The sequence below is a fragment of the Mixophyes fleayi genome, chromosome 1 (assembly GCF_038048845.1).
Source record: "Mixophyes fleayi isolate aMixFle1 chromosome 1, aMixFle1.hap1, whole genome shotgun sequence".
Classification (NCBI taxonomy): domain Eukaryota; kingdom Metazoa; phylum Chordata; class Amphibia; order Anura; family Limnodynastidae; genus Mixophyes; species Mixophyes fleayi.
In genome coordinates, this window is record NC_134402.1 from 341,926,726 (window position 1) to 341,948,927 (window position 22,202).

Sequence of the window (22,202 nt, forward strand, 5' to 3'; positions counted from 1 at the left end):
GACCATTGCAAAATTTTTATTCAAATAATAAAGTATTTTGTCATTCATTTTCTTCTTCATCAGGATGACGACAACAGACCAAGTATTGTGGTGTTATATATACCACAGCAATGTTTGTTAATATATAGTGTGAAGCCCTATCACTGTCAAATACATTGGTTTTCACTGGCCATGGAGTTTTTTCCCCTTGATAAATATACCCCTAAGTGTAGTAAGCAGAAACCAATGCACAAATGAGAAAGAAACCAGTGTATTAAAGTAACATACCTGCTATACTATATTTGATTTTATATATATATATATATATATTATATATATATATATATATATATATGTATGTGTGTGTGTATATATAATATGTATATGTGATATATAGGTGATATTCTGATCACTGGCATTGTTCACAATGCACAAAGAGAGCGGTGTACTGTACACCATACACATGATTTATAATGTGACTGCTCATAAGAACATGATTATTGCACCATACGGAACAAAAATAGAGAAAATCTGTACTCTGGCTGGGAATGCTTGTCTCATGCTATCTGTTTTTTTATGTAAATCTAGCTAAAAGAAGACGCACAATATTTGTTGTATACTTTGCAATGTATAAACAATTTAGCATGAAGCCTCAGTGTATTGTTAATATTTTCAATGCTCAATTCTCTTTCTTGTTCCTGAGAATTTAGAAATATTTGGAACTACAATGACTATATACAAACAACAGTATGTTAGCTACAGTAGTAGCAGGTCTCTGATCTGCAAGCTCATGTAAGATGTTAATTAAAAAGTGAGTTTAGCAGTCGCAGTGTGAATCCAGTCCGTACTAATGGTCATGCATATATTTTGTTGCTAAAATGTCATATTTACAGTTGTAGCTGCCAGAGGCAATGACCCAAGTTAGTAATTAGATACCCGATGTTCTGTTCCACACCCTCTTTTTACATAGTTTTCACTTAAAAATAGAAAAAAGTACCAAACAGACATTCCTGCAGCTTCTTGCATGTTGCTCTCTAGGCCTATATAGTAAATACAGCCCTGTTCTATGTAAACGGCCAGGTGAGAAGCACCCTAGATAGTAGAAATAGTTATCAACCATATTCTAAAGGCTATGTTTAAATAAAATAATTGTACAGTTTTGATGATAATGTTCTTTTAGCATCACTTATTGCAATAATGTATCATTTTATTTATGGGAAATCGAACTGCATTTAAAGAGGACATTATTTTATTTTTTATTTTTTTTTTTACTATATAGTGCCATGTACATGAGCACCCATAAGAAATACATTTCATTGGGCTCACTATGTTCTGTGCCAGGTTTGCTTCTTCCAGCCAGTACAACAGTAGATATACCCCTAAGTGTAGTAAGCAGAAACCAATGCACAAATGAGAAAGAAACCAGTGTATTAAAGTAACATACCTGCTATACTATATTTGATTTACTTAGACATCTACAGTATCCATATTTCACAATTCTATAAATGAATCTGGAATGGGAAGAACGAGTTCTGCATCTTTGTGTTTATTTTGTTGTACTCTACTATTGGTTATGGCTCGAACGCTAGTGGGTGTAACTATTTGGGTAGCTTGCCAGTTTCTCAATGCTATATTTGCCGGTCTAATGGAACAAACAGTTCTGCCAATGAACAATCTGTAAGTATAGCTGTTTGTACTTTTATGAAAGTTGTAATTTTACTTTTATTTATTTATTACATTTATAAACAAATCTTTTTTTTATTGTCATGTGGGCAACATTTATGAGTGACGTTGTTTTTAAGGGCTAATATTTCTATTATTGCTTCACAATTATGCATTCAATTTCTGTGTTACTGAAAATATGACTGAATCTCTAAATATACTGGCAATTTGCGTTCTTGCATAGTGCAGGAGAGGACAGGAAAGCAAAACGGTCATCATGTTTGAATGGCCGTGAGCACATTTGTCTCCTTGTGCATTTTATATATTCTAATATTAACTGCCCACAGTCTTATACAGATTTATTCCAGGTTTATTCCAGTATGTGGTTCGTGCTTGTAACTGTGATATAAGCACCACACACTACAGAGTGTGCACTAAAGTCTGTTCCATATGTATTTAGCTTCTAACATACACTTTGTTTCCAATATGGATTTGGGAGGATTTATAAATGATAAGGAAACTGCACATAGATCAAGCAGTTTGTTAGAAATGTAGCAACAATTACAATTGTACTAACCGATCTATGGTGACAAAAGGATAGTGGAACATTTGCAGACTGTTCCCTACCAGCATACAGTTCAGGTAATCAGAAAAGACTTGTGTTCAAGCTACGCCTTTCAAAGGTCAGTTGTTTTTTATCAGACTCTGGAACACGGAACTATTTATTACCTTTTTTGTTATAAAGGGTATGTTATTTAGCAGTAACATGTTCAGGGGCAAACGCTGGATTCCTACAGGGGGGTTTCCAAATGCTTTATTATAGAGTAAATAAACAACAACAAAAAAATATGCTGCAATAAACCTTCATCAGGCACTTATTTTAGACAAATTGTGGCAATGGCTATATATGTTGGATTTCTACATTAACAACAAATACAACTGTGACTGGATGGGCTTACTTTGCCACTCGGTCTGTTGGTCTGTTGATGGAAGAAGGATTTAAAGTTTATCTGTGTTTCTTTCTTACTGTCAGTTACTGACCACTCCTACTCTGACTGCGAATGCTAACTGCGCAATAGTTGTAGGAGAATCTTGTTACCTCCACTAGGCTCCTTTGCGGTGTCATGAAGTGCTCACTTCTAGGGTAGCTGGTATGACTACTACAGTGCTGCTTAGCTGGTACCTCTTGACCGCTTACTATGGATCAGGACTGCAGGGCAGCGGGCGGAGCATTGCAACCAAGTCTCCTGGTTCAACACATGACAGCCGGGCAACAGATTAGAGTGTAAGCTCTGTTGGTCACAGGAAACAGGCAATAGGCATCATGCAGAATCGGCAATAAGTGATGTTTATTTGCTCAAGGGGTTCTTACTGTTTCTGACACACATGTTGGCAGCAAGTAACCAAGCCCCTTTCCTAGCTGACACCACAAAGTCTGAGAAATTACATCAGATATTTAGCATCAGGGTGTCATATATTCTGTAATCTTGGATTTAACAAAATTCACACCAATCTGCGATTTCTGAAATTACTTGCTAGTTGCCTAATTCATGTAGTTTGTCTATCTTTTTAACAAGACAGGATAAAAGGTAACGATCCCCCTACTGTGTATTCAGGCTAAAAAAGTGTTGGTCCCTCAGATGAATACGGCTTAATTAGAAAAGGTTTTTCTTTCTTCGGACATTGCAGAAACACATTTCCAATTCAAATCTCAGTACATTTGCAATGATAAACATTGGCGGACTGGGCCACTAAGTGAAAAAATTTTTTTATACAATAAGTTATTTCTAAGTGATTCAGCCACAACAACCAATGTAAAATGCTTAGTGATCACAAAACTGAATGTAACATTTTAGAATACATTGTGACTTATTAATAATAATAAATAATAATTTGTTATGCATTTTACACTGCACTTTCACTTGCACATACATACAAATGGAAGTGTACGTAGGAACAGAGCCCAGACAGGAACAGACTCCTCAGAGGACAGGTGCAAGCAGGATTAGGGCTGTGATGTGGGGTCCCAACCTGTGTGTCAGCTGACGGCTATTCATATCTGCTAAACCGCTACTCTACCATATATGGTGGAGTAGCTGAGCATCTGCTGAGGTAAGTCTTTCCAGCTGTCACCTGATTACTTCAGAGCCAATCAGGCCTGTCACATGAGTCTACTCCAATCAGAATACTCATTGCCTCCTGCTGCATTGTGGGAGCAGTAGTTTTTTGTGTCCCTGACTAATTAACGCATGGGAAGAGCAGAAAGGAGCCAGAGGAGATCAGGCAAAGACACATGCAGTGTATCATCCATGATCATTCTATGATCACATAATTTTAGCATGCAGATAGGGGGGGGGGGTTACCTGTTGCCCAGAAACCCCCCTGAGTGTGCACCTGATGTTTTGACCTCTATACTAACAGGCATCAGAACTCTTCTTCAAAATTGCCTTTTACATTTCCAAAATTACTTCACTGCTTGCCAATCTGCAAACTTAACAGGCTGATATACAAAAAGCATGTGCACTTTACCTGTTACTTTTGCCATAATAAATGGCTTTTCAAGATAAGCAATTATTAAAGGGAAATTCCATCTTTAAATAATATAAATAATAATAAATATAATAATAATATAAATAATAAAGATTATATTATATTTGCCCAAGAAATTTATCTAGAATGTATTATATGTTGTCCCTGGAAATACTTTGCAGCTATCGCGTCATCATGTGTTCCTTCATGCAGTCAATTGTTGTACAGCATTACCTAATACACATGACCGCAGGGAGATAGGGAGGATCAAGTTAGAGGCAAATATGCGAAGTGAGAACCTTGTCTCTGCTTCTCCTAAGATAGTGCTGCTCAGACAATATTCTCACGTCACTGTTAAGTCTGTGACATATAGTCAATAAAAGCTTTCCTAGTGACTGTGACAAAACGGGGTGCTACTGGACTGAGGACTTTTTATTTATCACCCATTTCTCACAGTTTAATGTACTTTTTAATCCTTGGCCAAGTCTAAGTATATACATCAGAGAATTGGTGTATTATGTGTATTATTATATTATTATTTCATGTTATTAGGTACATTTTGCCCTTGCTATTACCTGCAATATTGTATGTATTAGAAATAGAAAGAATATTGACATATTGTGTGAAAATAACAGGACAGCAGAAGTCATTTTGCCTGTGTTAGCTAAGGTAATTACCATGTGTCTCAAATGTCCATTGTTATGAGGTGTGGTTTAGACCTTGTTTGTAATCAGAACAATGTCTGAGTGAGTTGGCATCGCTAGCTGGCAGCCCACATTAATTAGCTAGGTCAACAGGTAATCCGAGAGGTAATTAGGTTAGAACTTCTAGATGATATGCAATGTGCCTCCACAGTAATATACTGACTGAAATAGCATTGGGAAATGTAATAACATGCATCGATATAAATGTTATTGTATCAAAATGTATCACAGACTCAGATTGTGTAATGTTGCAGATACAATGTGCCAAAAGTCTTGTTGTTTCACGCAAAGGGGAAGTGTCATTCCTGGATGTTATATTGTAACCCTTTGTTTAGTGTATCCAGCCAAATAGCTAATTGAGTCAAGCCATCCCATTGTATAATCAAAGTAACAGAGACAGTATGTCTAACAGTTAAAGTATCCACTGATAGACCCCTGCTGTAAGGGAAAGGATTGAGACATTTGACCCTACTCCCTGTGGATACAGCCAAGAATATAAGGAGAGCAGAATGCCAAGAGAGCTATTCTAGCTCGGAGGATCCTGGTGTACAAGATATCAGCAAAAAGGACTCTGAGCAGGCATCGTAGTGCCGCTGGAGGAAACCCACCCAGGACAGGATTTGTATGAGCCAGTAACCCAGGCTGGGCAACATGGTAACTGTCTTGCTAAACGGTAGTGGTTATATTGAGGGAGGATAAGACTCTGAAAAAGACTAAGATTATTACTTTGGAGTGCTGACTGCAAGAGGCTACTGGAGGATACATACTACCATTTATCCTGTATCTTGTGAACATCTTGTGGTGTTCTGTTATCGTAATAAAGCCTTATTTTGAATATACTCTGGTCTACCCATGTGAGTTGAACCCCACAGAGGGTAACTGCCATCCCAGCTAAGGGTGGTATCCTCACAGTGATCAAGACACAGTAATTATTGCACACTTTTTTACTATAGAACTGCAGGAAACACATTACACAGAAGATAGATTTATACACCAAAAATACACAGCACAAAATAAGATCTGGTGTAACCTTCCAACGAAAAACACACACAACAGGAACTACATACACCACACTCTTTCCAACATAGATAAATGCAGACATAACAAACTGCTATTACAATACAATGTATATGTTACCCCAGAAGGCTACAGATCAAGCCTTTGCAGGGACAAACGCAGGTTTTCAGGAGGGGGGTGGTTCCAAATGCTTGATTTCAAAACAAAGCAAAGATTTTTTTAGGCAATGGAAAACACACCCCTCTAAGTGCATACCTGCACCCTATTCAGAGCCGCAACTAGACAATTTACTGCTCTGGGCGAGAGAGAACACTGGTGGTTCTCCCCCCATCTTGGTGGTAGTAGATGCTGCCCCAAAGCGGGGGTGCTTTGGCCAGATGAGAGGGGAGGCGACCATAGGGGAGAGAGTAGGTGATCATAGAGGGGAGGGTATGAGATGATTCTAGGACGGCAGAGCTGGATTAAGGCTTTGGGGTCTAGAATACTTAAGATTGGGGGACCCCTCTTTGCTTGTCATCCATGAATCCAATTACATAATCGCCTTCAATTTCTAATACTTCCGAGAGCTGACAAAAGAACCTAGATCTTCCAGGAGACCAACATAGGCTAGAGCCCCTGCACCGGACATGTGAGTGTAACATAAGGTAAAAGGACTGCGTTATTTAGACTTAAGAGACCATCTTATTCTTCTTACAATCATTAGAGTGCTTTTTCTGCAGACCGGAACAAACTTAACCTGGCAATATATATACATACTTATACTGTGTATATATATATATATATATATATATCATAAAATAGCTCTAGCATGACTGAAAAATGTGACTAACATGCTCCTGCCCCTGGCCAGATCCAGAGGCAAGAGCAGGAACATGACTCACGCTGCAGAGTCACACAGATACATGCTGTGTGACTCTGCAGGGACTTGGAGTGGTTGAGCGGGAGGATCAATCAAGGGATTGCAATTTCCGATAGATTCTCAAGCTCACACTCCCCTCTGCTGCCATTTTAAATTGGCAAACTGAATACATTCCATGGCAGTGAAGTTTTGCCAAATAACACTAAAATAAACAACAATAATAATTATATTATAAATATTTACCGCTGCCTGCCTATGCACCAATCTTGTTCCCTGACCTGCAATCAGCGATGTTAGGTAATAGGTTAATATTTATTACTAATAAGGACCTCATCAGAGACAGAATGAGAGGGGTTGAGAGAGCGAGAGGGGGGGGGGGGAGAAGGGGAGAGAGAGGGAGGAGAGATTGTGGGGGGAGAGAGTGTGTGGAGGGGGGGAAGAGAGAGACGAGAAGGGGAGAGAGAGGGGGAGGTAGACTTTGCAGACAGTACTCTTGATATTTTTAATTAAACCCTTTTTAGCATTCTCAGATGTGCTGGCTCTAGTGACTGCAGCTCCCTGGACGCTGATCCTGCAATCAGTGATGTGGTGTGGTAGTAACTATTTATTAATACTTACAAAATTAGCAATAAAGCCAGACTCCAGAGCTGGAAGAATTGCTTTAATGCTTTCTGTTTGGACATTAAGGGAATGAGCTGCGGTCAGCCCCCAGCACAGTCGCACTCCACAGCTCTTCACATAATGGAAGTCATGCATAATGTGCAGTAGCACCGCCCCTTCTTGGACAGTGTCGGCACACTGAAAATGTGCAGCTAGAGCTAACCACTGCAACGTGCTGCATAGGTGCGCATCTGATACAGTAGGCACATGCTGGGTGGTCACCTGGTGAGTGATCCGCTAACAGGTGATGCATGTCTGATTGGTCTAGGGGGAGCCCCCTCCTTAATCCGGCACTGAGCGAAGGTGATCAGAGAGGAGAGTGGGAGGTGAAGCAGAAGAAGGGAGAACAAGCACGTAGTAGAGCAAGGTGGCTCATCCCGACGGAGGGGTCAGCCACCTAAAGCACAGCGATGTAGCAAAAGGTTGAAGAGTTGAGATCCGAATGTACATGGGGAGGATAGGGGGTTTCTGGGCACTCAGACCCCCCCCCCCCCTCCCCAGTGCATGTCTGCTTTGGTCTGCCTTACGAACTCTGTGTAACAATGTTTAAATGCCAGAGCGCCAGGCTGCTCAACCGGAATCACACTAGGAGGTTCAGAATCAGATGTTGCCATTAAGGAAACCTCAGGTTCCCTAACAGACTCAGGATCAGTTTCTGTAGCAATATACGGATATACGGTTGCCATAACGTCTTCTAGAAGCTGTTCAGAAAACCCCACATCACTTGCTTGGCTATGTCCAGGTGCAGAATTAAAGTCCGTTTGGACCATGGACTTTATTATTTGCTCATACAAAATGTCCGGAGGTAATAAAATGAAATACGGTATCCTGAGAAAACGATACTTAAAAGAACAGTGTACAGCTTTTGTGAAAACGTGTAGATTACAAATCACTTTGCCAAAGTGTGTTTGTCAAGCAAGAGACAGAGAATTCAGCAGGGAAACTGCACACTTTAGAAGAAACAAATCCAGCTGACACAGACCTCCACAGTGCCGAGGTGCTGTATTCAACAGAATGCATTGGAACTTTAACATCAGCAGGCCAAAAGTGGTTTGCACATCTCTCCTTAAATAATCAGCGGTTACCCTGCCAGATAGACTCAGGTGCAACATGTGATGTGATGAGCCTGAGAGACCAGATGAATCTAGTACCCAGATACCCTCACAGCCATGTTAATACCAATCTAAAGTTTTATTCTGAAGAGCTGATGAAATCATTAGGGTGGTTTCAAACAGAATGTGATGTTCATGGGTGAATAGATGAGCTTACATTTGAGATTGTGAAAGCACAGCAAAAACCTTTAAAGTCTGGTTCTACATGTGAGCAACTGGGACTCATGCAATACAATATTCCAGATGAGCTTCACAAGATGGAACATACAGTTTCCATACCACTGACAAAAGAGCAGCTAATAAAGGTCTATAATGATATATTCAAAGGGTCAGTGGAGTCAGTCCCAGGGGAAATAAATTTGAGTGTGCCCCATGCAATGTGCCCATAGCCTTAAAGCCAAGCGTGAAGGCTCTACTTGATCAGCGTGAAACAGACGGTCATATTGCACCTGTAACAGAACCGAAAGATTATAAGCAACATGGTCATTGTAGCAAAGCCTGAGGAACTTAGAATTTGTATTGATCCAAAATTTCTAAACCAAGCCCTGTGGAGATCTCACTACTTCATGCCAGGATGTCTTGTACAAGTTGCCTAAAGCACAAGTGTTCATGCTGGTTGATGCACAGGATGAATTCCTGCATTGCAAGCTGGATGAATAAAATCAGCTATATGACAACCATTTTGACCCCCTGGGGCAGGAAAACATGGCTTAAACTTCCGTTTGGAGTCTCCATTGTAATAGAAGTCTACCAGTGGAAGCAACACAAGCTCTTGACTGGGGCTTAGTGGCATTGAGCCAATAGCAAATGATATTCTCGTGTTTGGCTGTGGCATGACAGACAAAGAAGCAGATGTTGACCATAAGTTACTAGCATTGATGGAGCATTGCAGACAAAGTAAAACTAAGACTTAACATAAAGAAACTGCACTTTAAGCTTAGAGGTCCATTTTCATGGTCAGATTGTTTCCTCTCAAGGTTTGAAAGTTGACCCAAAGAAGATTAGAGAAGACTTGAAGATGCCAAAGCCCTCAGATTTGAAGTCAGTGCAACAGTTCATTGGGCTTGTGACATATCTAGCCAAATTTATGCCTCAACTTTCAGAGGTGTGAGAGCCTCTGTGCAGACTGTTGGACAAGGAGGCAATCTGGCACTAGCTTCTACAACATGATGAAGCGGTGCAAAAAATGAAACGTTTGATCACAGTAACACCAGTGTGGAAGTATTATGATATTACCAAGCCAGTCCCTATACAGACTGATTCAAGCAAAACTGGACTGGAAGACTGCGTGATGCAAGAAGGTCAGCCGGTAGCATTTGCTTCCAGGGCATTGACCGCAACTGAGCAGAATTATGTACAGATTGAAAAGGAGTGCCTGAGCATTTTGTTTGCTTATCACTTTCATCATTATTTGTATGACCGAGAAATAATCACAGCAGAGACAGATAACAAGCCGTTGATTACTATCTTTAAGAAGCCTTTACTATGTGCACCTAAATGGCTTGAGAGCATGATGCTCACATTGCAGCATTACAACCAAGGCAGCTTTAGGCAGCAACATTAATAATATTTCATAATGAGACATTATTAGTTAACTCAACACGGGTGGTGCAAACACCCGCCCACTACTTACCAATCCTGCAGACCATCAGGTTTGCATTGCGGTGCTGCTAGAGTGCAGCTGAGTGTGATATAAGATGTACTAGAGAAACTACAGCAGAGGAAGCAGATCTCAAAACTGGGACACGATTCAACAGCCTAGGAACTTGCCGGAACTTAAAATAGGCCAATCAGTCTGGATGAAGCCCCTTCCTGGAGATCGCACAGAACGCTGGAAACTATCATCATCATCATCACCAATTATTTATATAGTGCCACTGATTCCGCAGCGCTGTACAGAGAACTCAGTCACATCAGTCCCTGCCCCATTGGAGCTTACAGTCTAAATTCCCTAACATACACACACACACACAGACACACACAGAGATTAGGGTCAATTTTGATAGAAGCCAATTAAACTACTAGAATGATTTTGGAGTGTGGGAGAAATAGCTTCCTGTGCAGGGAAGGTTGCACCAGGCTCCTATATTGTAGACGTGAACGATACTCTTTACAGGCACAATCGCGTGGACCCACAAGTAGCAGAACGGTCAGCGATGCCAGACTTTGGTGGACGTTCTGCCCCTAGCCTGACAGTGGCACCACGCAGTCCAATGGTGCCACTGTCAGGTCATCAGGAAGGTAAAAGACCACGTTGTCATACCACAGAGCTGTCAGAATGAAAGCATTGAACATTCAACTGTGGCGAATGATCAGTTGATCATTCAACTGATTTCACATACACCATCGGGGGGATTCCTCAGTATAAATCATTAACACCTCATAATACCTATTAAAGCTACACAGACCCCTGCCTGACAGAGCACTGTTTAATCCCGGAGCCGGGTGTCAGTAGATCTTTAGCTGTGTTAGAATACACAAAAGAAAAAGAAAGGGAGATGTTATCCTTATGTCTGGTCCCACCCTGTGGTGCAGTGTTATTTAGTTAATATTACATTTGACCTGGATGCTTTTGTGTTGTGAACCTGTTTTAACATGGCTACAGTTATCTAGTAGTTTGTGTGTAAGTCCTTATTGCTTGCATCAGAAACACTAGTGTCTACTAAGTGATGTGTCTATTCTTCTGCACATGAACCACTTCCTGTGTACTCCCAGAGCGTAGGCTTGAGAAAGAAATGATCTGTGGAGGCATCTTAAGAGCTAGGAGAAAGCAGAATAGACTGGGGGATAGAGGATCACAAAAATAGAAATGAGATATGAGGTTCGGACGTTTGGATAAATGGAAAAAAAAAAAGAAGGCAAAGGAAATCCTAATCTACCACTTTTTCATAGCTTTAAGTAGATGCTTTGACATTTAAGCTACTGTATTAAGGTTTGATTTTACTTGAACGCCTGTCATTGTTTGGGGGTGTGTGTGTATGTATATATATATATATACATATATATATATATATATATATATATATATATATTTACATATATACACACATTTGTGACTAATAGTTTAGCTTATATTTTAGTCGTTTTTTCTGATTCTCTAAATCTGTATATGAAGTTGATAGTGGTTTAGAGTGGGTGAATAGCAAAACTATTACACAATAACTAATACTTCCTCATATGCTTTCTTATGCAGATGGTTGATCTGAGTACAGTAATACTGTTGGCAGCGGGTATACTACTTTTTCTAATTGTGTACATCGGTCTAAACGGTCAGAGACGAGGCTATACCAAAATTGTCTTTACCGAGGCATCAATCAGAATCAAAGATTTCTTCATGAATGAAACCAAGGAACAGAGAATCTTGCAGCATGTGTTGCAAAATGCAGTGCGCGGAGACCCACAGAGTGTAGTTAATCATATTGACCAATACTGCAGCCAAAAGGAGTGGGCCATGAATGTGGGCGATCAAAAGGGTAAGTCTATGAAAATGCTATGTAACTATGAGTAAAAGTAAAAAGTAGCAACATGATAACTTATAGTGCTTAGAACTAAATGCTGTATATCCGATTACGAGTAAACTGCCTAAGGTTAATAAAACTGTGGAAAGGAGATTCATTGCTTACTGCCATTGTCTCCTAAACATGGTACATTTTTAAATGAGTGGAGAGTAGATATCTTAAATAATAAATATGTGTAAAATGGCAGAATTGTTAGCCTCAAAAAGCACAGCAATAAAATAGTACATTTTTCTGTTGTATGACAAATCTGTGAGCCACTCAATGGACAGCTGTGATGGCACATGGGCAATGCATGATGCACTGGAGGCATAAACCTAAGAATCAGCAGGATAGAGCCCTGTCACTTCCATGAAGCCAGCCAATTGGAAACTGCCACCTAGAGCCGCAAACGGCTTGAGCCACCTTTCAGAGAACTGTGAAAATTCCTGTCAAAACTGAGAATAAAAACAAGCTTGTGAGAGGAGCAGAGGGAATGTGCGGAGATTAAATGGAAATAGTTAGGTATTTAGTAGGGTAAATAGGGTAATAGAGGGGAAACGGAAAAAAAAAAAGGGTAGATGGAGTGTTATCCAGTTATAGTAAGCAGAAAATGGTGAAGTGGAAGATAGGTAGGTGATAGATATAGAAATTGGAGTTACTGGTGAGACGGGGATGGGAGCACAAAGAAGTGTAAGTAGTAAACCACAGCAGTTAGCAGGACCAAGAAAGACGTCCTTTATTGGTGATCCAGAAGGCGGAGTCCAAATCAATGGATGTCACGCTGCAGTTTCACTACAGATCAAGCTAGAGGTCTTCACTAGTTCTGAGTCTTTGAGAAAGATAAGTGATAATACCAAATTGCTGACACTTATAATCACCTTGACCCTAGTGCACAACCCAATGTATATGCCAGGTGATGTCTACTTACGGTTGTTTGAGTAACAAGCAGATATAGTATTATTCAGCTCCTGTTGGCTGCTAAGCTAGTAGATTGTTATGTGTTTGTTATAAGTGTCTATTCATCATCATCATCATCATCATCATTTATTTATATAGCGCCACTAACTCCGCAGCGCTGTACAGAGAACTCATTCACATCAGTCCCTGCCCCATTGGAGCTTACAGTCTAAATTCCCTAATATATACACACACTCACACAAAGACAGACAGAGAGGGAGACAGACAGAGACTAGGGTCAATTTTTTTTTTTTTTTTTATTTTTTTTTTTTTATTGCAGCCAATTAACCTACCAGTATGTTTTTGGAGTGTGGGAGGAAACCGGAGCACCCGGAGGAAACCCACGCAAACACAGGGAGAACATACAAACTCCACACAGATAAGGCCATGGTCGGGAATCGAACTCATGACCCCAGTGCTGTGAGGCAGACGTGCTAACCACTAGGCCACTGTGCTGCCCACTCAAATTCAAATTGATATAGCATAGTAAGAGTTATACAGGAGTTCCTATTCTTTCTACACCAGGCAGGTTTCTCATGCATGCTCTCATTTACCACTTACTCCCTCTCTCACTTCTGCTTAGCAGTTTTTTTATTTACTATCACCAATCATCTGCCCTTTATTTGTGATTCAGCTACTCTCAAGCAATTTCCCTACTATCATTCCTCTAATATCACATTTTCTTCTATCTCTCCACCCATCCATGCACACATTTTTTTCATCCTCGTCCTATTTACCTCCACTTCCCTGTCTCTAACATCTCACATTACTTCTTAAGCCCATAGGTTCACGTGCTCTGCTTCAGCAAAACCTTCATCACTGCCCTGCCTACACTAACTGGTACTACTCTCTCGCCCACATATCTCCATCCCTTACATCTTAACCTCTCCAACCTCATTCTCCACTTTCCCATCTACCCTTTTCCTGTATACTCTGGAATGATAAATCTGTCTGCAACAAACTTGCATCCGTCCACAACCTATTCCTCTCTCATTCCTTTACTCTCCTTGCTATTACTGAAACCAGGCTCCCTCCCTCTGATACTTATTCCCCTTCTGTTCTCTCTTATGGTGATCTTTCCTTCACCCACACAATTCGAACTGGTGGCCCACAAGTTAGTGAAGTATGCTTCCTACTGTTCAGCCCCCAAACATCACTTATTGCAAAATCCAAACCCCAAAACAGGCACCACTAAAGACCCACCACTTTGCAAAAGTGCTCCTCTAATGCTGAATGCAATTGGAGAAAATCTTGCTCTGATGCGGACACATCCATTACAAATTTATCCTTTCTTCTTACTACAGCACTGTGACTCTGAAGCAAACTGCGGAATTAGTGGCGCTATATAAATAAATGATGATGATGATGTAGGGTTCCCACAGAGATAGACGTAAGAATCTCCAGTTAGAGACTGCCTGGAAAAAAGTTATTTAGTCTGTTCACTAATCACTATGGTGGTTTATTAATATAATTAATTATGCTGGTTATTTAGAATATTGTACCTAAAAAAAATCCCATGTGACCCAATTCCACAATTTTATTGTCCCTATTATTGTCACTATTTCCGATAATAAACATAATTCATTTAAAGAATCAAGATCATTTTGGCTTCATTCTGGTTGGAGTCTCATCACTCTGTATATCGTGGTCAGCAGCATTCCCTCTCTGAAGACAAACTCTTAAAGCACTTTATACCCAATGAAATGCTGCCCAATATTTTGGTTATCATAGTAACAGGAAGAGACCTCTGTGCCTTTGAGAGAGGGTTGTTGGTTGGGACACAACTGTCAGGATCTACAGTAATGAAGGCTGCTCAGTCGCTGATATTTCACAAGAAGCAGCGGCTGTGGGGATGTGGGTGTTGAAGTGTAAGGAAAGACATCATCAGCTAGGGGCAACTGTGGACAAGATATATTCTAGACTGGTGCAATTTCCACCACCACTAGCAAAATATCCCATGACGGAATTTCTGGTGTGAAGAATGTTGTTGTATCGCTCAACAACATTCCACTCATAAATCAGTGGCGCACGCAGGGGGGGGTTTCTGAGTCTCCAGAAACCTCCCCCTGCGCTAACTAAGTGGACGCCATAGTGGCACTATCCTATACAGCAGCCGCGGCGCTGTCAAAGAAGCGTATATATCCTATACAGCACCGCCGCGGACGCTTCTTTGACAGCGCCGCGGTTGCTGTATAGGACAGCGCTGCCTCTCGTGTTTTTTTGGGGGGGGTCAGGGAGGGGGGGGAGAGGGGGAGAACCCCCCCCCTGACAATCCTGCGTGCACCCCTGTAAATCTATGCCAAAGTGTGCTTAAGCGGTTCTGGAGGCTCATGATTTCCCAGCATCTTATTATGACAGTGATTACTTTTTATTAATAGTTACTGGTACATATATTTACTGATATGTACATCAGAACAACAGAAAATTATTATATTTCTCTTTCCTTTTAATTATATTCATAATTGGCATTATGGTTATTATTGCAGGCCTGATTCTGGATAATATAGTGAAAGAGACCAACCCAAGCGTGTCACTGGAGATGGGCACTTACTGCGGTTACTCAGCGGTCCGGATAGGTCGACTCCTAAAACCCGATGCCCGCTTTTTTACTGTGGAGTTTAACCCGGTCTATGCTGCTGTAGCCAAACAGATGATAGAATTTGCTGGTCTTAAAGACAAGGTACACTGTACTGTTTTGTCTGCAATGTTGTGCACTGCTCTTCTATGTTATGTTTTACTGTATATTCTCTGTATGGCACTGGGAACCCCTTGTGGGTATGGCACCTTATAAATGATAATTATAATTAACTTATGCAAACTTTTACTATATGGAAGCAGTGCTGAGCTTCCTTTTCTCTACAATATGTTGCTTCAAACTCTCTATGTAAAATAGTTCTTGTGTTTCCTGTAGTTTGTTAAATGACCATTGCTATTTCCAGTGCTGAAATTGTCGTGAATTAAATTATGTTAAGACAGCAATAATTTAGCAAGTGAATCCACTGTTACAAATTACTATAAAAACTAATGGGCTAGGAGTTGGTATTTCAGCTTTTGCTCTCCCCTTAATTCGCTTTTATTTCATTTGTTTAGGTGCTGTAAAATGTTTTGTGTTTTTTTTTATAGCAGAGGAAACTACGTATTAGCAAAGCTGCAATGAAAAGTCGGATAAGTCCATATTAATGACACTGCCTGATCAAAGGGGAAAAAACAATTTGAACCATTGTCCAAGAACTGTGCAGTGTGTCTTTAGCTAGGATGAATCCTAACTTTTCACTGAGTTTTTTTTTTGTTACAAAGCAAGGTATGATGAGATAGGCCCAGTCCACCTAGCTCCCCTTAATAGGTAATCATTTTGTAGACACACACCCCAGACACCATCATCCTGGCTCATAAATCCATGTGCTTCCAGTTTTTGTACTGCATTTTTTATAACTATTCTTTGCAGTGTTCTAACAGATCTTGCCTCACCAAATTCTAGAAATTTAATAAACCATCACCCAATTTAACTTGTACCAGGGGTGACTTAAAGAAAAATATTACTGTATTACTGTCTCTAGAAAACTTATCAGACTCTACTTTTGGGGTACAGTCGCAGATTACCCTTCATTGTTTGTAAAATGATATAATATCACTAATATGTCCTTGACCTATGATTATTTTATGCTTGTAACTTTAAATTGTGCTCCCACTAGGGACATAACTAAAAATGACTGAGGCTCATGGCTAAATCCCCAAGCCACCTTTCATGAGTACATAGTCTAGAACCATACAGTTCAATGCACTAGTGACATCTTGCATACTTTTACTTCTTCCCTGCTTTGGTTTGAGGGTTCCTATACTCCTACACCTATGCAGCAACAATATACCCACCTTTGTTTTATCTGACTTATGGTATAGTGTTGTGCATAGATTTAAGAGCCCCAAAAGACAAAGTTTGAGACCTTATAATGGGTAAGATATAGAGCAGATGAATGATATGTAAAGGCTAGGTACACACTACTGCATTTTAAGACGATCATCGAGCCAATCAGACGATACACAACTGCTTGGCCCAATATCACAGTAGTGTGTACCCTGAAACGATGAACGATTATCAATACAAAGCACATAAAATCGTTAAACGAGATTTTCAGACTGACTTGGAAATCTTGATGGAGCAATGTAGTTACAATTCTGCAGTATGCATGCACTGTGCAGAGTTGGAACGACAATTTAGCTATTAAGTGAAGTTTTAACACCACCTGCCACTGGTGGTGCCGGGGATCTGGCACAGAGAGGAGATTCCACAAGGGTTAAAGTAACCAGAAGTGGCGGGATCCGGTCTCTATGCTGTTTCTGGGGGAAAAGTCAGTACTATCTTCAGGGTTGCATGTGGTGACATTCGTGCAAGTCGTGAAATTGTGTTTTGAGTGCAGGATTGCAGTAAACATTTTAAGTTCTTCTTTAGCTGTAGACTGTGGTATGTTTGCATATCAGTGTCCTCTTCATTGTAAACATCACATTACAATGCAGCACCTGGATATGTATAATGTGTTCTATAGTCGATATGCCTGGTAAGTAATATTTAATGATAAAGCAGGGAACACACAATTGCTGCTCCTCATATGCGGTCAGCACTGACACCATAACCCAGGACTGCTGTCACGTGCAGCCGATGGTTATAACAGGTGAAGAGCACTGATCTGAAGGTAATGGCGCACAGTGTGTACATATGAATCGGCATGCTGATCAGGATTTTTTTTCCTGTCTTTAGTAAACCGCTAATCGTTAGACTTTTCCTGTAGTGTGAACCTAGCCTCATACAGTTACAAAATCAAATATCCCCAAACAGACATATTTGCCAAGAGTTTTCTTTTACAATCACTATTAGGAACCATACTAAAACTTTAATGAAGAAGAGAATGTTAGAGGCAGTAGGGGAGGATACATTTAAAATGTTCTTTAATATTTCAATAATGTTGCATCAAATAACAGAAAAATCTCTTATCTGAAAAACCCATATCCAAAGAATTCCAAAAAATAGATCACTCTTACCCAGTCTTTCATCATCTCCCGTCTTGACTATTGCAACCTCCTGCTATCTGGCATTCCTGACACCCATATATCCACACTTCAATCCATCCTAAATGCTGCTTGAAGACTGATCTTCCTCTCTCACCACTCCACATCTGCTGCACCACTTTGCAAATCCCTATACTGGCTCCCTGTGTCCTCCAGAATCAAATTCAAATTACTCTCCCCTACCTACAAAGCCCTCAACAACAACACCTCCCTTTTATACATCTAAAATCTCATATAAAAATACTGTCCCTCCCGGCCTCTTAGATCTACCTCTGACCTGCGCCTTATCTCGTCTCTGATAACCACCTCTCACTCCCACCTACAAGACTTCTCCCGTGCTGCTCTCCACTTATGGAATTCCCTACCGCACTTCCCACAAATCTTTAGATGCTCTTTGAAAACCCATCTCTTTTTTAGACATGACGTTATCCTCGATAACACTATTCACACTAATGCACCTTCACAACTATCCCAATCTCCACTCTAAGCCACGCTTGCTCCTCTTGTTTCAGCTCTGCCCTCTTCCCTTTAGAATGTAAGCTCTCTAATGAGCAGGGTCCTCCATACCCTTTTGTTTTCAGGTCTCCATTCATTTTGTCTGCCTTGTCTGTTCTTGTTTTACGTATGTTGTTGTCTTCACTACTATACGGAGCTACAGAGTACTGTGGCGCCTTACAAATCTACGATAATAATAAATATATTATATTTGCAGTATGTTAAAATAGTAAAATTATATTAGCACTTCTTATCATTTCCAGACTAGCATAACATTCATAGGAAAATATATTTGTACATATCTTTTGGAAAAGCAATTACTTGATCTAGAAGCTTGAGCCTCATTCGTAGTGAGTGTGTGAGCACTTTTTGCATGGTAAAGATGGACAAATAAATAGGTAGCAGTTATTTTGGGTGTTTTAGTGAATTGATTTTGGTTATGCGGCAGATGTTGACTCAGTGTTACCTTGGACCAGGAGAAAGATCCAAGCTGACTTCGGCTCAGTACCAAATATCTATAGAAGTATCATAAATCATCAATATCTCCCTGTCTGACCCTAACACACCGACAAGCCTCCACTTTCAAGGGCACAACCAAAGAGCCTAGGGGGTAAATGTATCAATATGCGGGTTCTTCAACAACCGCGTGTTCAGCCTCTTCCGCGATTAAATTTCAAGCGGCGCTGCATTGTAAAGGGAAGTTAACCCTCTAAACCCTGACAACATGGACGGCAGGTTTTATCATTTCAGAATCTTTCCTCACCAAATAGGACTACTGCCACTCATAGTGAACAATCAACAGTGTGTGTCCAGCTATACACTTAAGAGGCCTTAACCATCCAGAGTGCAGAGAATAAACAACGGGAGGAGCGGCTACTGTTAAACCTAGCCTCCTGCTGCTTATGTTCCAGGGAAGCACTTCTACCAACAAACGTCTGTCAGTTGGGAAACTTTTAGGATGTGATAAAATGATGCTACCTTGTGTGGACTACATTTAATTAGATGTGTTTGATCCCATATTATTTCCCAGGCTATGGTAAAGTAATTTATTTCTTTATTTCAAGGTGCAAATATTAGAAGGCAGCACACAAGACATTATCCCTCAATTTAAGAAGAAATATGAAGTGGACACTTTGGATTTTGTGTTTGTGGATCACTGGAAGGACAGATACAAATCAGATACCCAACTTTTAGAGGTGAGTGGTTTACTGACTTTAAACTGAAAACATGGTAAACCTTGAGGTAGTTACTCCTTCCTATTAATCTGGTCATTGTGGACACAATTCTGTTGGAGTCTATTGTTCTTATTTCACTATATCTCTGAATACATAGGAGCAAGTAATATCGCAGCTGGCAGCCATGTAAGTCAATATACAGATAGGTGAAAATACACCATCTTTCAAATTTTTGTTTTTACATTTCAGGACATAATTAATCAGCTAGTCCTCAACATGCCACAACATTTTAAAAATCTAATACCATGACAAAATCTATAAACAGAGTTTACTTTTTTTCAATTTATTCAAGAAAAAAATAAGCCAATTTTTGAAGAAGCCATGTGTGAAAAAGTAAGTACACACATACTGCCATGTTAACAAGGAGCCAGGTGTGAATAAGTAAGTACACACATACTGCCATGTTAACAAGGAGCCAGGTGTGAATAAGGTAAGTACACACATACTGCCATGTTAACAAGGAGCCAGGTGTGAATAAGTAAGTACACACATACTGCCATGTTAACAAGGAGCCAGGTGTGAATAAGTAAGTACACACATACTGCCATGTTAACAAGGAGCCAGGTGTGAATAAGTAAGTACACACATACTGCCATGTTAACAAGGAGCCAGGTGTGAATAAGTAAGTACACACATACTGCCATGTTAACAAGGAGCCAGGTGTGAATAAGTAAGTACACACATACTGCCATGTTAACAAGGAGCCAGGTGTTGCTAATCAAGTGCACTTAATAATAAGACTATTTCCAAACAATTTGAAGTCCATCATTCTACTGTGAAAAAGATTATTTACAAATGGAAAGAACGGAGGACAGTTTCCAATCATTCCAGGAGTGGACATCTAATAAATTCACCCAAACTTCAGATGGTATGATGCTTCGTAGAAACATAAAATTCGAGGGCAGATAAGAACCACTTGGCCTATCTAGTCTGCCCATTTTTTAACCTATGGTAACCTTAAACCCTATATGATCCTTAGTTCTTTGTAAGGATAGCCTTATATCTAGCCCAAGCATGTTTAAATTGCTGTACTGTATTAGCCTCTACCACCTATGATGGGAGGCTATTCCACTTATCAATAATCATTTCTGTGAAGTAATTTTTCTTCAAATTTCCTCTGAACCTACTTCCCTTCAGTTTTAGTGCATGTCCTCATGTTCTAATACTTCTCTTCCTTTGAAGAATGTTTCCCTCCTGCACCTTGTTAAGACCCTTGATGTATTTGAACGTTTCTGTCATGTTCCCTTCTTTGCTCCAAACTATACATATTAAGATTTTTAGTCTTTCCACATAAGTTTTGTGCTGTAGGCTATGCACCATTTTAGTTTCCCTTCTTTGTACAGTCTCTAATGTATTTATATCCTTCTGGAGATATGGCTTCCAGAACTGAACACAGAATTGTAGATGGGACCATACCAATGACCTATACAGTGGCATTATTAATAATTTTTTCCTGCTACAGATTCCTCTCCCTATGCAACCAAGCATCAGACTTGCCTTTCTTGTTGCTTTGTTACATTGCTTACCTGCCTTTAAGTCACATGAAATAGTGACTCCTAAAACCTTTCCTCCTCAGTAGTTTCCATTATAGTGCCATTAATACTATATTTAGCCTTTGGATTTTTGAGAACCAAATGCTATATGCTTCTTCATGGATCTACAGGCCTCCTTCAACACAGTAGATTGTTTAAACTTCATGAGTCTACTATCAGAAAAAGACTGTACATCTCAGTATGGCTTAGGTTTGCATCTGAAGGAAGACTCACAGAACAATGTCCTCTGGCCAAAATGAGATCAATCTAGAGTTATTTGGTCTTCATGCACAAAGCCATGTGTGACAAAAAAAAAACAAATACAACATAATCACAAGAACCTCATACCAAACATCAGGCTTGGAGCTGAAGCTGTGATGTTTTGGGTTGTTTTTGCAGCCACAGGACATGGATACTTCACAATTAACCCGTTTTTGTACTTGAGTTTTCTAAACAGTGGCTGAAGTGGAAATTTAGAAGTGGCAGTGTGCAAAATATAAGTGAATGGAATTTGATAGTTTTACAATGAAGGCAGGAGGAGAAGTTGCATTACGGCATACCACCGTCCACTTTCTAGAGGAAAATGTAAGTCATCTGTCCGACAACTGAAGGTTGGTTGAAACTGGATCATGCACTAGGACAATGATTCTACAGTGACAGTAACTGGCAAACATACAGGTGAATGGCTGAAAAAGAAAAGAATCAAGGTTTTGGAAGGAGCGAGCAAAAAATGCCTCACATATTATAGAAAAGACTACTAAACTCATACAGAAAAGTATTAATTCAAGTTATTGCTGCTAAAGGTGTTCCTGAAAGCTACTGAACCATGGGGTGTAGTTAACTTTTTACACATCTTCTTCATGTTGTCATTATTTATTCAACAAAAATAAGCTAAGTACATTT

The 22,202-nt window shown here is 40.0% G+C and overlaps 2 protein-coding genes across 4 annotated transcripts in view; one reads left to right on the forward strand and one right to left on the reverse strand.

Annotated features, from left to right (window-relative positions):
- ARVCF (ARVCF delta catenin family member) overlaps positions 1-22,202 on the reverse strand; it is an 803,654-nt gene that overhangs the window by 121,773 nt on the left and 659,679 nt on the right. The window lies entirely within an intron of this gene.
- LOC142161243 (catechol O-methyltransferase-like) overlaps positions 1-22,202 on the forward strand; it is a 71,705-nt gene that overhangs the window by 47,217 nt on the left and 2,286 nt on the right. For 2 of the 3 annotated variants that reach the window (XM_075216708.1, XM_075216717.1), the window contains exons 2-4: positions 11,716-11,995; positions 15,463-15,656; positions 19,597-19,728. In XM_075216708.1, the coding sequence (XP_075072809.1) occupies positions 11,716-11,995; positions 15,463-15,656; positions 19,597-19,728 (606 nt within the window). Of the gene's footprint in view, positions 1-11,709; positions 11,996-15,462; positions 15,657-19,596; positions 19,729-22,202 lie in introns of those variants that run through there. The other variant, XM_075216699.1, reaches the window with a different exon arrangement.